We start from the raw sequence: 14,332 nt of genomic DNA, 5'->3' as shown, positions 1-14,332 counted from the left end.
TGGAATTCCTGCCACGAGTTACGCAAGAACCAACACAATTCCTTTATTTACCAAAGTACATAAAAAAAAGAAACAAAATAAAATAATAATAATAATTAAAAAAAAAAAACGGCTTCAATTTGGCAGGTTTTTTGTTTCAAAGTCAAGGGTAGATAACTCTGTACGGCCAAGTGCGCCCATGTTAATTTCTTCTTTGCGTATTGCGACAAAAGTAACGTGTATTCCGAGAGAATTCCTCCTCTGCCACAGCACCACAGCATGGCCACGTCTTCAGAATTTGAGGATTTGTGTACCACGCCACGTATGTCATGTTTCATTTCTCTTTGAGCTTCGTTCGGTGTCGGTATTCGACCTAAAGGCATCAATTAGTGTCTGGATGCGTGGATGTTTGCTCCATAAATTACCAACTGCAGCATCTCTCATCTTCGCCGCATCTCTTTACAGGAATAAGTGTTCTTTTAGCATTTCGAGCTGCACAGAGTCGCAGCTATTACGATTCCCGTTCTGGAGTTTATTTTTCGAGTATTTAAACATCCCTTTTGCTTATAAGTACATAAATGTATGTATATATATATATATATTATATATATATATAACAAAGTAAAGTTCATATATATATATATATGTTCATATATATATATACATATATATTTATATATATATATTTATATATATATATATATATATATATATTATATATATATATTATATATATATATATATATATATAGTGCCAGTGCACGAAACTGTAGGTCCTTGAGTCACTCTAACTTCTGCCGATTATTAATAATATATATAGATGTGTGTACATATGTGTGTATGTGCGTGTGTGTAATTATATGTATGTATGTGTGTGTGTGTGTGTGTACACTTAGACAAAATTTTGGCCGTTTGACATATTTTCGAATAAATGGTAGCTGCTGCATCATGTGAGCTTCTGGCTTTTAACTGTGGAATCTCTAACGTAAAAATTCGGCAACAAATCCTAGGAAGGATCTTTGATTGCTTTCAGTTATTTCCCTCCTTGTTCCCATGAAGGAGCACAGCCGAAATCATTCTGCCATACACCAGTTCTGCAGACCAATATTTCACACACCTACACTTTTAGCATCAAACGACCGCATCTTTTTCTAATTTTTTATTGAGAGCAATTAAGATCGTGGAATTTATTGTTTAACACTAATTCAACCTTGATCGAACATATTTATTATCAATCATTTCAGAGGTGACCAACAACTTATTATTTTTTTCTTTATTAAAAGCTGCATGATATAATATAATGTAGCCTTTTTTTATTTTAAGATGGTTTAGGGCGATTTTAGACTGTTATTTCTAGAGGGTTAGACCAACCACACGGCGGTTAAGGTTACAATAGAAAGTTGGGGTTTATTCTGCGCACCATCCTCTTGAATCGCTTGAAAAAATTGCTGATCTTAAAGTATAAAACTCTATTTTCACTTTCACAAAAGAAGTTTTCACTTTTTTTATGAATCCCCATTCGTAATTTATCAACTTCTACATCGATCCGAAGCAGCTTAGCATTTCCATGTAAGATACAGGCGACTATGCTTAGGAACCGAGATTATTGGAGACGTCTTCTGGCTGCCCGAGGTTATGGGCCAACCGTACGGGAGTGATTAACACTAAAACGTTACTGGTATTTTCTCCTACCTTTAGTTTTCTCTTTGTTTAGTACCATTAGTTGTGTTCTGTGATTATTTATTTCGTGGATCTGCTATTCCTTAAAATAAAAATACATTTGATTTGCTGCAAATGTCGCATATGTGCCTGGTGGTGAGCGAGCATCGTCCCAAAATTCTTCTTGTGTTATAGAGGATGCTATCTCCATTTGTATAAAATCGCTGCTTCTAAAACAATAGTTGTGTCTGTAGTTTAAAGTCTGAAACAGATCGTAGACGGGGTTGCACGGATGAGCAAAGTTAAAGATATGTTTCCTGCTAAATGTACGTTCCAACGGCGAACATCCCAACTCTTTAAATTCTTTCAACCTGTGACCAACGCGTCTCTTAAAAGCGTTTCAACTGTAATCCTCCCGTGTTTTTTTGAAGTGTTCCGACCATGACCAATGCGTCTTTTAAAAGCGTTTCAACCGTGATCGTCCCCTATTCCAAATGTGACCATCTTGTCTTTTGTTTATGCCCAAATCTTTTTATGTCCCGCCCTACTCTCTGCGTGTCCTTCTCTCCTTTTAAGACATATTGGATAAGATAGCCTGAAATACCTGCCTGAAGAATGAAAGGTCGTAAAATCACGGGAGGACAGCCTTTGAACAGAGGTCGGAGACCATTGAGTTTTATGCCTACTTTCACTTTTCAGCCAGCAGCTACTTTCATTTTGGTGTGTGTGTGTGTGTGTGTGTTGTCTTGTTTTTCTCTTGTTTCAATCATTGGCTCTCGACCACGCTGGAGCACTGCCTTGAAGGGTTTTAATCAACCAAATCGATCCCAGGACTTTTTTGTTTAACGTCTAGTATTTAGTCTATCGGTTATGGTGACGTACACAAACCAACAGCAATTGTCAAACGCATATGTGGGGACGTAAACAAACCAACACCAGTTGTCAAGCAGTGATGGGGAACAAAGGCAAGCACAAAGACACCCACAGATATAGACATGTATGTGTGTGTGTGTGTGATGGGATTCTTTGAGTTTCCATCTACCAACTCCACTCACAGTGCCTTGATCAGCTTGGGGCTATAATAGCAGACATTTACCCAAGGTGCCATGCAGTGGGATTGAGCCTGGAACCATGCGGTTGACAAGCAAACTTCTTACCACATGGCCACACCTATTCCTCAAAATTAGATGCATTTCAGCTTTTCATGCATCAAGTCCACTCTCAAGGTTTTGGTCAGTCCAAGGCCAAAGTAGATATTTGCCCTAAGTGTGTGGCGTGCGCATATAAGTTTATTTTTTATACAAGGAAAAGGATATAAGTATTTATTCTTCACTATTCAGCTACACACACACATACACACACGCACACACACACACACACACACACACACACACACACAGAGTCTGAAACTTTAGCATAAAATCACCATTAAAAGCAATTAATTTATATCTAATTTTTTTTTCAACTTTTAGGAGATACTGGAAGAAAAGATTTAGAAAAAGGTAAATATAGCTACAACCTGTACACACACAACACACACACATCATTTATTTAATTATTTATTTGTTGTTCTTACGAATTTTTGTTAACATTTTTCATTGTGTAACACTGCTAATCATTTTTTGACAATGTTCAAATTCTTTTTTTTATGAACCAAGAAAGTCCCTGTACCCCGTCTTCACCCCTAAAATTGTTATTAGATTATAGTGAGCAATACATGGTTTCAATAAAATAATTAATAATGATTAATTTTTGCCATTAAAATTGTTGCTTTTTTAATTATAGCATTTTCATTCTAACATAAAATGCTTTCTTCGTAGTAGTAGTAATAATAATAATAATCCTTTCTACTATAGGCACCACCATGCCTGAAATTTTAGAGGAAGGGGCTAGTCGATTACATTGACCTCAGTGTTTCACTGGTACTTAATTTATTGACCCTGAAAGGATGAAAAGAAGAATCAACTTGGGCAGAATTTGAACCCAGAACATAAAGATATATGAAATGCTGTTGAGCCTTTTGTCCAATGTGGTAATGATTCTGCCAGCTTGCCATCTTCATATATAATAATAATAATAATAATCCTTTCTATTATAAGCACAATGCCTGAAATTTCAGGGAAGGGGACCAGTCAATCGCATCAACCCCAGTATGCAACTGGTACTTAATTTATCGACCCCTGAATGGATGAAAAATAAAGTCGACCTTGGTGGAATAATAATAATGATAAGCCTCTCCACTGTTAGTACAAGGCCTGAAGTTTTGTAGTGTGGTGGTGGGGGGTCTGCTTGACTTGTGTTTAAATGAATCTCTTCATCTACAATGCACTTCTCCAAGCATGTACCATGAACACCATATCATTACCTCTTGCCACATATAAATAAGCAGCTAGTCAGTTCTTAATCAGAAGTGCACATAGGTGATACGGACAAGTCCATAAGAAAGCTGGTTCCTTGGTTGCTATTCAACCCTGAGTTAAAGGAGTCATTGACTATCATCATCATCATCATCATCGTTTAACGTCCGTTTTCCATGCTAGCATGGGTTGGACGGTTCAACTGGGGTCTGAGAAGCCAGAAGGCTGCGCTAGGCCCAGTCTGATCTGGCAGTGTTTCTATGGCTGGATACCCTTCCTAACGCCAACCCTCCTTGAGTGTAGTGGGTGCTTTTTACGTGCCACCGGCACGGGGCCAGATGAGGCTGGCAACGGCCACAATCGGATGGTGCATTTTACATGCCACCAACATGGAGGCCAGTCGGGGCGGCACTGGCAACAGCCACGTTCAGATGGTTCTCTTACGTGCCATCGGCACTGGTATCACAGCTACAATTTCCATTGATGTTGATCGAAGCTACGAATAGTATTTCCCCACCTCTCACATGAAGCCATTCTTATCTGTCATAATTAAACTTCATTTACTGCTGACAGGCCACAACATAGCCCTGATTAGCATCTGTATAATTATGTAAATATTGCGATAAGCACATATATATAAATAAATGTTTATCAAACACAGTTCAGAGTTTGTTTTAATATGTAACAGCACGTAGGTTAAACCGCATATCAATTAACCAAGCCCTGTCTAGAAATTCTCACAATGGTAACCCACAACGTTCATAGCCAAGTCCAACATGTCTTTTAACCATCCATACGTCATATCGAAAGATAAGAAATGCTTACATGCATCTGTGGTATGCATATTGTTAATAGCAAATACATTCTGTTCAATGTCAAGTGTACACAACTGATGTTGTTTTAGATCAAAAAAGCTACCTATGTATCATACATGATGTATATACATTGCTGACAGGCAAGATGCTGTGGTTTTCATCTGAGGTAAAATCTCTACTGGATGTGCTGTGTTTAGCACAATGGCTGTTTTAATTTAATACTGGTTCAGTTGCATCCACCAGATTATTTATTCACCCCAGCAGTTGTTCAGCGTATCAGTGAATGCATTCTACACCGTTTCCTACATCAGAGGCAACAAATCTCGTCTGGGCATGTCTGTCTTTGTGAACACATCATCGACAAAGCCAAAATGCATCTGACATTCTCACTAGCTGCTGCCACATACATGCATACACACACACATACATACATGCATACACACACATACATGCATACATACATACACACATACATACACACTCATACACACACATACATGCATACACACATACATACTTACACACATACATACATACATACACACATACATACACACATACATACATACACCCATACATACATATATATATATACATACACACATACATATATATATACACATACATATATATATATCAAATTCCACACACATTTATGTCCAATTCCAATATATATATATTGTATTTTTAAACACAGCACATCCATAAAAGCTTTTATCTCCAACACAGCTTCTGCTCTCAATACTGTACCCCTCCTCAGCTGAGGGATCTTTTGTCTTGCAAGTTACTTGGTAACCTCACTGGTGCCAGTGCCATGTAAAAGGCCAGTCAGGCAGAACTGGCATCAACCAATTTCTTTATTAGCCACAAGGGCCCAAACATAGAGGGGGACAATACAGCCTGATTGGGGTCAGACACACAATGATTATATGACTTTTAAAATTTTACAAAATATAACGAAATCGAATGAGATACAACAAGGATGAAATACAAACATGAGATGAAGTAGAGAGATGGGTTACGCTCCGACCCCACGAGCTTTTTACATGGGAACCAGTCAGGCAGCATCAGCCATGACTACGATTCCACTTGACTCAACAGGTCTTCTCAAGCACAGTGTGTTGCCCAGCAATTCAAGGGCACTTTTTAAATGGACTGGACATGCACCTCTGGTATCAGCCACAGCTGCGATCTCTCTTTTGTTGCCTTCTCAGTCACAGCATATCTCCAAAGGTCTCAGTCTCTTGTCATTGCCTCTGTGAGGCCCAACATTCAAAGGTCATGCTTCACCACCTCATCCCATGTCTTCCTGGGTTTACCTCTTCCACAGGTTCCTTCCACTGTTAGGGTGTGACACTTCTTCACACAGCTGTCCTCATCCATACACAGCTCATCACCATACCAGTGCAATCGTCTCTCTTGCAAACCACATCTGATTCTTCTTTATTTCCAACTTTTCTCTCAGGGTGCTTGCACTCTAAAAAGTCATCTCTACTTGTCGATTGTCGTGCCTACAGCTATCTGTGCATACCAGACACGGCAAAGCACAGCTAGCATCATTAACAAATTGGACATCTTTTGTAGGCGATGCATTCGTTTTAAACTTGGAATATTGTGGAGGGACTACATCACCCATGAGGAGGTCATGCAGCGGCCAGGGCTCGACAACCTATCAGACATCGTCAAGAAGTGAAGATAGCGATTCATTAGACATATAATAATACGGTTATAGGAAGACACTGCATTGACCCGGACACTGGCTGGGATCAAACGAGGGAGAGGAAGACCGCCCAGAAATGGGTGCAGTACTCTCCATGAGGACTTAAGGGACCTGCAATTGACCTGGACTAATGCAAAAGTGGCAGCAGCAGCAGACACTGCTCAGTGGAGGCAACTCATTGCCCAATGTTCCGTTACAAGCAGGAGGAACTAAAACTAAAGACTCGGACCACATTACAAAGAACTTAAAATTTCTAGTCTTTGGTAGTTGGCGCCCTCTTGTAAGAATTGAAATTCGTCTTCAGGATTTTATAAATTCTCAAATATTAGGAACTGATGCTTTCTTGTTTTGCTTTTGTTTCTTTTTTTTTCAATTATTTGTTTTAATAATATTTTACAGGGAGAGATGACGAGAAAAATGTTATAAATGTAGGCCCCCAACAAAATATACAAGAATATGGTAAAACTCGATGGCCTAGGGACAACCCAGTATCTCAGAAATATCGAGAGGTAAGTATTTATATCATTATTGCTTGTTTTTTCACTTGTTAGTTGTTGTTTTTTTTTTTTGTTTGTTTGTTTGTTTATTTTTGTGTGACTTGTCACGTCACTCAGCTGACTAAAATGAATCGTACCCGTAATCAAAGGGCTGGCTTTGTCACACTCCGTGTCACACTGAATCTCCTTGAGAATATGTTAAGGATAGGCATTTCTGTGGAGTGCGTGTTAATTTCCCGCCAGCGTAACCTGACACCTGTGCCAGTGGCACCTAAAAAGCACCATCCATATGTGGCCAATGCCAGCGCCGCCTTGAATAGCTTCCGTGTCGGTGACACATAAAAACCACCAACCGATCGTGGCTGTTGCCAGCCTCCCCTGGCACCTGTGCCGGTGGCACGTAAAAAGCACCCACTACACTTACAGGTTGTCGTCCTCCAAAGCATTCTCTTAAATCTGTCCTAAAAGTCTGTGCTTGTTTGAAAATGTTTAGTTGGCTTTTGTTTCATATACTCTGAGTATTAAAAAGCATTTTTTACGTAAGTCCCAAATTACTGTAATAATTGAAAAAATTGGGAACGTCTGTTATATACGATGTACAGATGCCAAGGAAATGTGTCCTGTGTATCGGATGTGAGACACAAAACAGGCAAAGGGTTAAGCATGTCGGATCTTTTCGGTTTGAACAGCAGTTTTTAACGTAATTTCTAGGTAACTAAAAACTTTTAAACTTCGTATACCGGTAGAATGTGTTTATAAAACATCTTTTTCTCTTGACTTTATTGAGAAAATTCTATAGTTTGTAAGATATTTGTTGTTTTTTTTTCTTCAATTTCTGCAATTTCAATCAATCACTGACATCTATTGAGGTAAAAAAACATTCTGTGCCGTATGAATATGTCCCTCGTTTAAGAAACAGATTGGGTTTATTTACATTTGTGAAGTAAAAAAGATACCCTTCCCCCCACCCCTAACCCTAAAACAGATTGGAATGCAATAGATCGATACTAGGGTCATAATTATGGGTGACAATTTCATATGACACCGCTAGAAAAAACTGCTGTTCAAACCGAAAAGACCCAGCATGTCTATCTGTTCTTGGATCGAATTTACTCATTTTCACACTTCAATGCAACTATTAAACTTACGTAATTCTTTCTGCTTGTGTTTCAGGTTTACGATTCCATATTTCAGGCTTTTATCTTCTCTTCGTATTTCAGGCTTATGATTTCGTACAACAGACCTTCAGCTGTACCTACATACGAGTTATACGTGGAGATAACTATTGTGGAATCCGTTCCTGTATAGTTCAACTGCTAATAAATGGAATTGCAATAAAACAGGAATTTGCTACAGCAGAAATTGTAAAGAATGTAAGAGAGAAAAATATTTTCCATAATAACCTGTTGTGTGCAACAAAAGCAGATTAGATTAAAATAGTCATCTGTGTATCATACTTAATGCAGACATCACAGAAAAGCAAATTAATTGCTGTATTTGTCTGGAGATATCTCTTACGGATGTGTCAATAAGAGATATTATAATTTGTGTTTTGGGGAATGTATCTACATTGAGTATGATACACAAATGACTATTTATCACAATCTCAGTGATTTTTCTAATACTTTTGAAGTTTTGTTAATGTAACCTTTTTAAGTTCTAATTTCTCTCTCTTTAAGCAGATGTGGATCTTGTTTTCTAGTTAGACTGGGACAGCTAAAATAAATGGATTCACAAGTTGGAACAAGAAAAATTGTTTGAAACTTCAATACTTTGGAAATAGATTATCAACTTTTATATTCAGTGTTTCAGAAGTTCTTATTGATGAAGTAATATTTTGCAATAACAATTTTTTTTTCAGCAACCTTTTCTATCTCACTTTAAATTACAATCTACTTTTCTCACATTCTTACTAGAAAAACAGGTAAGGACTATTAGAAGGGAGGGTTTCCAGCTTCAAAACAATGTTCCAACAAAATATATTCATCTAACCCATGCTAGCATGGAAAAACGGACATAAAAACAAATGAACAAATTTTCATTGACTAGATTAGCAGACTAGTTCTTAGAAGAAATGTTTTATCTCGTGATAGCCTTTCAGTATTATATTAAAAATAATTACTATTGATGTCCTTTCGGTTAAATTTATATAATGGAAGGTTTCAAGTGTAAGTATTTTCTCTGATATTCATGTAAATAAATGTCTATACATTTGTGGTACATTTCTAGCTTTTAAACCAATATTTGGAGGAACCAGAATGGGAACTAAAGAGGTGGTCATTTGCCAGGCGTTTAAACTACACTGATGTGAAAGAAATGCTATTTTCTTGCATTGATGAATTTTACTCACAGGTACCTTGATTTTTATCTCTATTGATACAGTAAATCTTGAATGCAGAATAGCTGTGAAAAAATTAAAGATTAGGTAACTCTTCTCCTCTGGAAGCCATCTGCTCGCAATTCCAGAGGGCGCACACTCTCCTACGCTGATGTAATCTCCAGGGATACAGGCATCCAGCAACAGGATCTCCGTAATGCTATGATGGACTGTGAAGTCTGGTGTAACATCGTAAATTCCATTGTCTCAACCACAGTCGAACAATGATGATGAAATACCTTGGAAAACGGAAAATAGTGACCAGCAAGCTGCTACAGAGAATCGAATGAGGTCCAGTGTTCGATTCACTGTCGTGGTTTGCTAGTCTCTTTTTTTGCCATTTTCTAAGGATATTTACCCAATTTTCTAAGACCTTTGGTGACAATCTGTGCTTGAGAAAACCTTTCGAGTGAAGTGAAATCGTAGTTGTGGCTGGTGCTGGTGTCCTGTAACTGTCACACGTGCCAGTGGCACATAAAAAGCACCATTCGAGCATTGGACCTCATGGAGGTAATGACAAACTATAACTATATAGTAAAAAAAATTGCTATTCTATTCATTTTCAGATCATGTTACAATCAGTTTCAACTTTCAAAAGTCATTGAAATATTTTCTTGTAATGTAATTGCTAAGTGGATTTCTATTTGGTATTTTTGCCAGAAGTTTCCTATTTTCCCCTTAACCCTAGCTGTCGGTTAACAATAGCTAAGCCCTCAGCTGCATCTGCTTATAAGGTCAAAAATATATTATTCTTAAAGTAATTTCTTAGTGTTTCCTGGCAGATAAAACAAATTTTTCTTTCTTTCTTTCATTTCAGCATAACTTAGCTTTAGAGATGGACAAGACAGAGAGAGAAGACTGGGTGGAGGACCTCTTAAACAGAGAACCAATTGTTGATATAAAAATAATGGAAGCTGCCAAATTGCTTATGTTGCTTGATATAATTGACGTTTATAAAAACCAACAAGCTGTTGATTATCCCTTCTTTGTCCAGTTTATATTTGCTCGTGATACATCTCATACCCCTGCGGACTTGTTAAGAAACATTTTGAATGCAGTCGGAGACAATGATGGTTTAGAACAGGTTTGTATTCTTTGGAAATGGCAACTTCTTTTAAAAGGATTCCGAGTCTGTTAAACGTTTCTAAGTTTATCATTATAATCATTATTGGAATTCTAGATTTTTCCATCTAACAAGAATAATATTATGTAGTGGAATATGGTAGCTGTTTGGAAATAATTATAAAATAGATAAGGGTGGTGGGCTGGAAGGATTGTTAGTATGTCAGAGACAATTCCTTGCTGCGTTTGTTTCAGCTCTTTACATTCCGAGTTCAAACCTTGCTGTGGTCAACTTTGTCTTTCATCCCTCCAGGGTTGATTAAATAAAGTTCCAGTCAACTACTGAGGATGATAGTATAAGCTTATCCCTTCCTTCAAAATTACCAGGCTTTTGTCTAAATTAAAGACAAAAAAAATTTGAAGTAGATATAATAGCCACCGTAGACATGGGGGCCTAGATTGGGTTCCAGATCAGCCTTGACTGTCATCAGCCAGGTTTTTCACTGTCCACCACATCGCTTTCACCAACTCTGAAGGGGAACTGTGGTAATTACTTCGTAGATGAATTCTCCTGGTTGACGACGGAGGGCATGACCCAGCCAATGCAGACGTCTCGTTAGGATGACTTGTCGGAGGGAGGTGATTTATAGTAAATATAAGCAGTTTGCAAAACATTATCAGTTGGTGTGCTTTAAGAATGGGGAGGTGTCTAGCTTATCACGCTGAGCCCTTTCATGCTTCCAGATTTATTCCATTCTATGAACTGTTTCATTTCTTGTTTAATTCTTTTTGTTACCATATTTCTGTTGTAATATTTTGCCTTAGTTTTGATTAATTTATAAAATAAGGAAGAATTTAGTAAAATAACTTTTATCGTTATTAAGCTGGTATTAGGAACATAAGGTGACAAATTTGGCAGAAACGTTAGCACACCAGGCGAAATGCTTAGCGGTATTTCGTCTGCTGTTACGTTCTGAGTTCAAATTCTACTGAGGTCGACTTTTCCTTTCATCCTTTCGGGGTTGATTAAATAAGTACCAGTTACGCACTGGGGTCGAAATAATTGACTTAATCCATTTGTCTGTCCTTGTTTGTCCCCTCTGTGTTTAGCCCCTTGTGTGTAGTAAAGAAATAGGTATTTCGTCTGCCGCTACGTTCTGAGTTCAAATTCCGCCGGGGTAGACTTTGCCTTTCATCCTTTCGGGGTCGATTAAATAAGTACCAGTTACACCCTGGGGTCGATGTAATTGGCTTAATCCGTGTGTCTGTCCTTGTTTGTCCCCTCTGTGTTTAGCCCCTTGTGGGTAGTAAAGGTATTAGGAACACAAAATAATTTGAAATTTTGATGGAAGATTTCATTTAGATCACTTCAAAACGAGGAGTTTGTATCATATTACCAACCGTGGTCTCAGGCAAGTTGGTGCCAAAAGGGTTTAAAAATTTGAATGAAGAATTTGCAAATGGGTTTAGTTGAAACTTGCTCTTTAAATACTTCTTTTTTTTCGTTTTTTACAGATTGATATGTGCCTCTTAGGACATGCACTCGGTGTACAAATCACGGTGCCTCGTCTATATCGATATGGTAGAGAGGATTTTATACTGAAATTTCCTGATTTGCCGGACAAGAACTGGGACAAGGTGTACCTTATTACCGAAGACGATAGACATTACAACATTATCTTAAAAGACAACTGAGAAGGGGACAGTTCTATGATTACATTTCTAATTCTCTGTCTTTATCTCTCTTCTCTGCTGATGATGATGATCTGAGAAGAGAAGCTAGCATCTTGTTCATCAGCTGGGAATCTACTGCCCACCTTTACCTGTGGAGGGAAGAACAGCTATTCACATCAGTCACCTGTACAAGCTGCTCTACCATACGCTGCTAGCTGACCAGTGGATTATAAAACATTACTTTACCGGTCGATTTTTGGATGAAGATAACAAGACCAAGCTACACACAGACACTACACCATATGACCACCACCCAGAAATGGAACCCACCTTAAACAATATGGCTGTGAAACTTTAGCTTTTATTTATTTATTCATTTTTTTCTTTGCAGAATTTTATTTATTTATTCTTTTTTTGATTGCAACCACAACTGCAAAGACGGAGGGATTTGTTTCAAATTACATGCAATTGCAAAGGAAAGGAGGCCCCCAAATGAAGACCCTATTAATACCTGTTCCCCCATGTCTATATCTGTTAAAACTGTAGTGAACACTGTTGACATAAATGGTTCAAAACCATTCTGGAATCATTGAATAAAACATTTTAGTTTCTGTTGCTGAGGTTTTTGGGAAGAAAGCCAACCTAAAAGTCATTCGCATCTTTGGACACTCATGTTGCCAGAGATTATCAAAATTTTTTTCCTATTTTCAAGAACCATTTAAATTATGTGGCTACAAGCTTATCACTATTCAGTTTGGATTACTGGAGGGGAAATCTATTTTAAGGACAAGATGCGTAAAACTTAACAAAACAGGATCGTTTCTTCTGATCCAAGAAACACCTTCAAGATGTCAAATTTTGCTCGATATATAATTCTTTAGATGTCACTGTTAACCTTATTTATATTTTTGTATATTTTTCGTAAATAGTTGACATCAATTTAGTCGGGATCAAGCAGAACCTTTAATGGCAGGGTCCTGTTTCATTGACAAATGAAGGGGATTGCACCTTAGCAAATTTTTCTTAAATATAACGACTTTTGGTTAGATTCTACAGCAGTGACTTTACAATTAGTTTTGTAGTAAATCAGATCTTTTATTCTGCTTAATTATTGCTTTTGACAGAATTTGGTCACATTTGCATTTAATTTAAATTGAGACAATCTAGAAGAAAAAATAAGGAAATAGAGCCTCTAAGTTTTAGCTAATCTGGATTGCAACCTCTTCTTATCCCTTCAAAAAACGTGGAATTCTAACCTCCAGACACTTGGCAATGCTGTTTTACATTTAAATGCAGCATATGTGTTTGTGTCTGTGTGTGTGATGCTACGCAACAGCTCATGTGCTGAATGTAAATAAATATCTCCTTATTTCATCCCTTTTTTTTTTATATATATATTAACTGTCTCAACCACTGTGCCTCTCCTTGTTGAAATACATTTGGGACAAAGATGTGTTGAACTTGTTGGTTACTGTAGTGTAAGAACTATGGTCTGTCTAGAACATTCCTATATGAACATGACATCTACTATTCTGTGTGCAAGAATCAAAAGCACACCAGTTTAGTTTATTTATCTGAAAAGGGTTGTTGCTTCATTTATTCAAATATAAAGTACATTTTTTAAAAACCATCACAGTGTTTTGACTTTTATTTCATATGATATATATACAGGGTGGAGCAAAATGATCTGACACATTTGGAGGCTTAATAAAAGTGCAAAATAAGAAATAATGAAAAGAAAAATTTTATTTTCTGAATGTACGTATAATGCCATTTTATTTCATTAAGTTTTAAAAATTAAATCAGTGAAATGCCTCCCATCATTGTCAACACACTGTTGGAGATGTTCATGAAAGTTATCGATAACACTTTGGATCATTTCTTCTGGAATGGTTGCTATTTCTACACAAATTACACGTTTTAATTCATCAATAGATCGAAGGCGATGACTGAATACTTTTGATTTTAAATATCCCCACAAGAAGAAATCACATTTCACCATTCCAGAAGAAATGATCCATAGAGTTACCGATAACTTTCATGAACGTCTCCAACAGTGTGTTGACAATGATGGAAAACATTTAGCTAATTTAAGTTTTAAAACTTAATGAAATAAAATGGAATTATATGTATATATAAACAGGTTGTGTCTGCCATGTTAAGAACAAAAGTGGGCCCATAAGTAGCTCAAA

General features: G+C 37.2%; 1 protein-coding gene across 3 annotated transcripts; it reads left to right on the top strand.

The window, feature by feature from the left end:
• Window positions 1-147: 147 nt before the first annotated feature.
• Window positions 148-13,770, top strand: LOC115224092 (ubiquitin thioesterase otulin-like). 3 transcript variants are annotated; one of them, XM_029794898.2, is made up of 7 exons: window positions 148-301; window positions 3,111-3,140; window positions 6,930-7,039; window positions 8,248-8,400; window positions 9,257-9,379; window positions 10,222-10,488; window positions 11,982-13,770. In XM_029794898.2, exons 1-7 carry the CDS (start codon window positions 259-261, stop codon window positions 12,159-12,161), a joined length of 906 nt encoding a protein of 301 aa, XP_029650758.1. In that variant the 5' UTR covers window positions 148-258; the 3' UTR covers window positions 12,162-13,770. The 3 variants fall into 3 exon arrangements, with proteins under 3 accessions (XP_029650758.1, XP_036369003.1, XP_036369002.1); XM_036513109.1 differs by lacking the exon at window positions 148-301 and adding an exon at window positions 2,055-2,296; XM_036513110.1 differs by lacking the exon at window positions 3,111-3,140 and having other exon boundaries at window positions 158-301.
• The last annotated feature ends 562 nt before the right edge of the window (window positions 13,771-14,332 follow it).

The sequence above is a fragment of the Octopus sinensis genome, linkage group LG24 (genome assembly GCF_006345805.1).
Source record: "Octopus sinensis linkage group LG24, ASM634580v1, whole genome shotgun sequence".
Lineage (NCBI taxonomy): Eukaryota > Metazoa > Mollusca > Cephalopoda > Octopoda > Octopodidae > Octopus > Octopus sinensis.
Note: the sequence above shows the minus strand (reverse complement) of the source record. Positions and strands in the feature narration are given on the sequence as shown.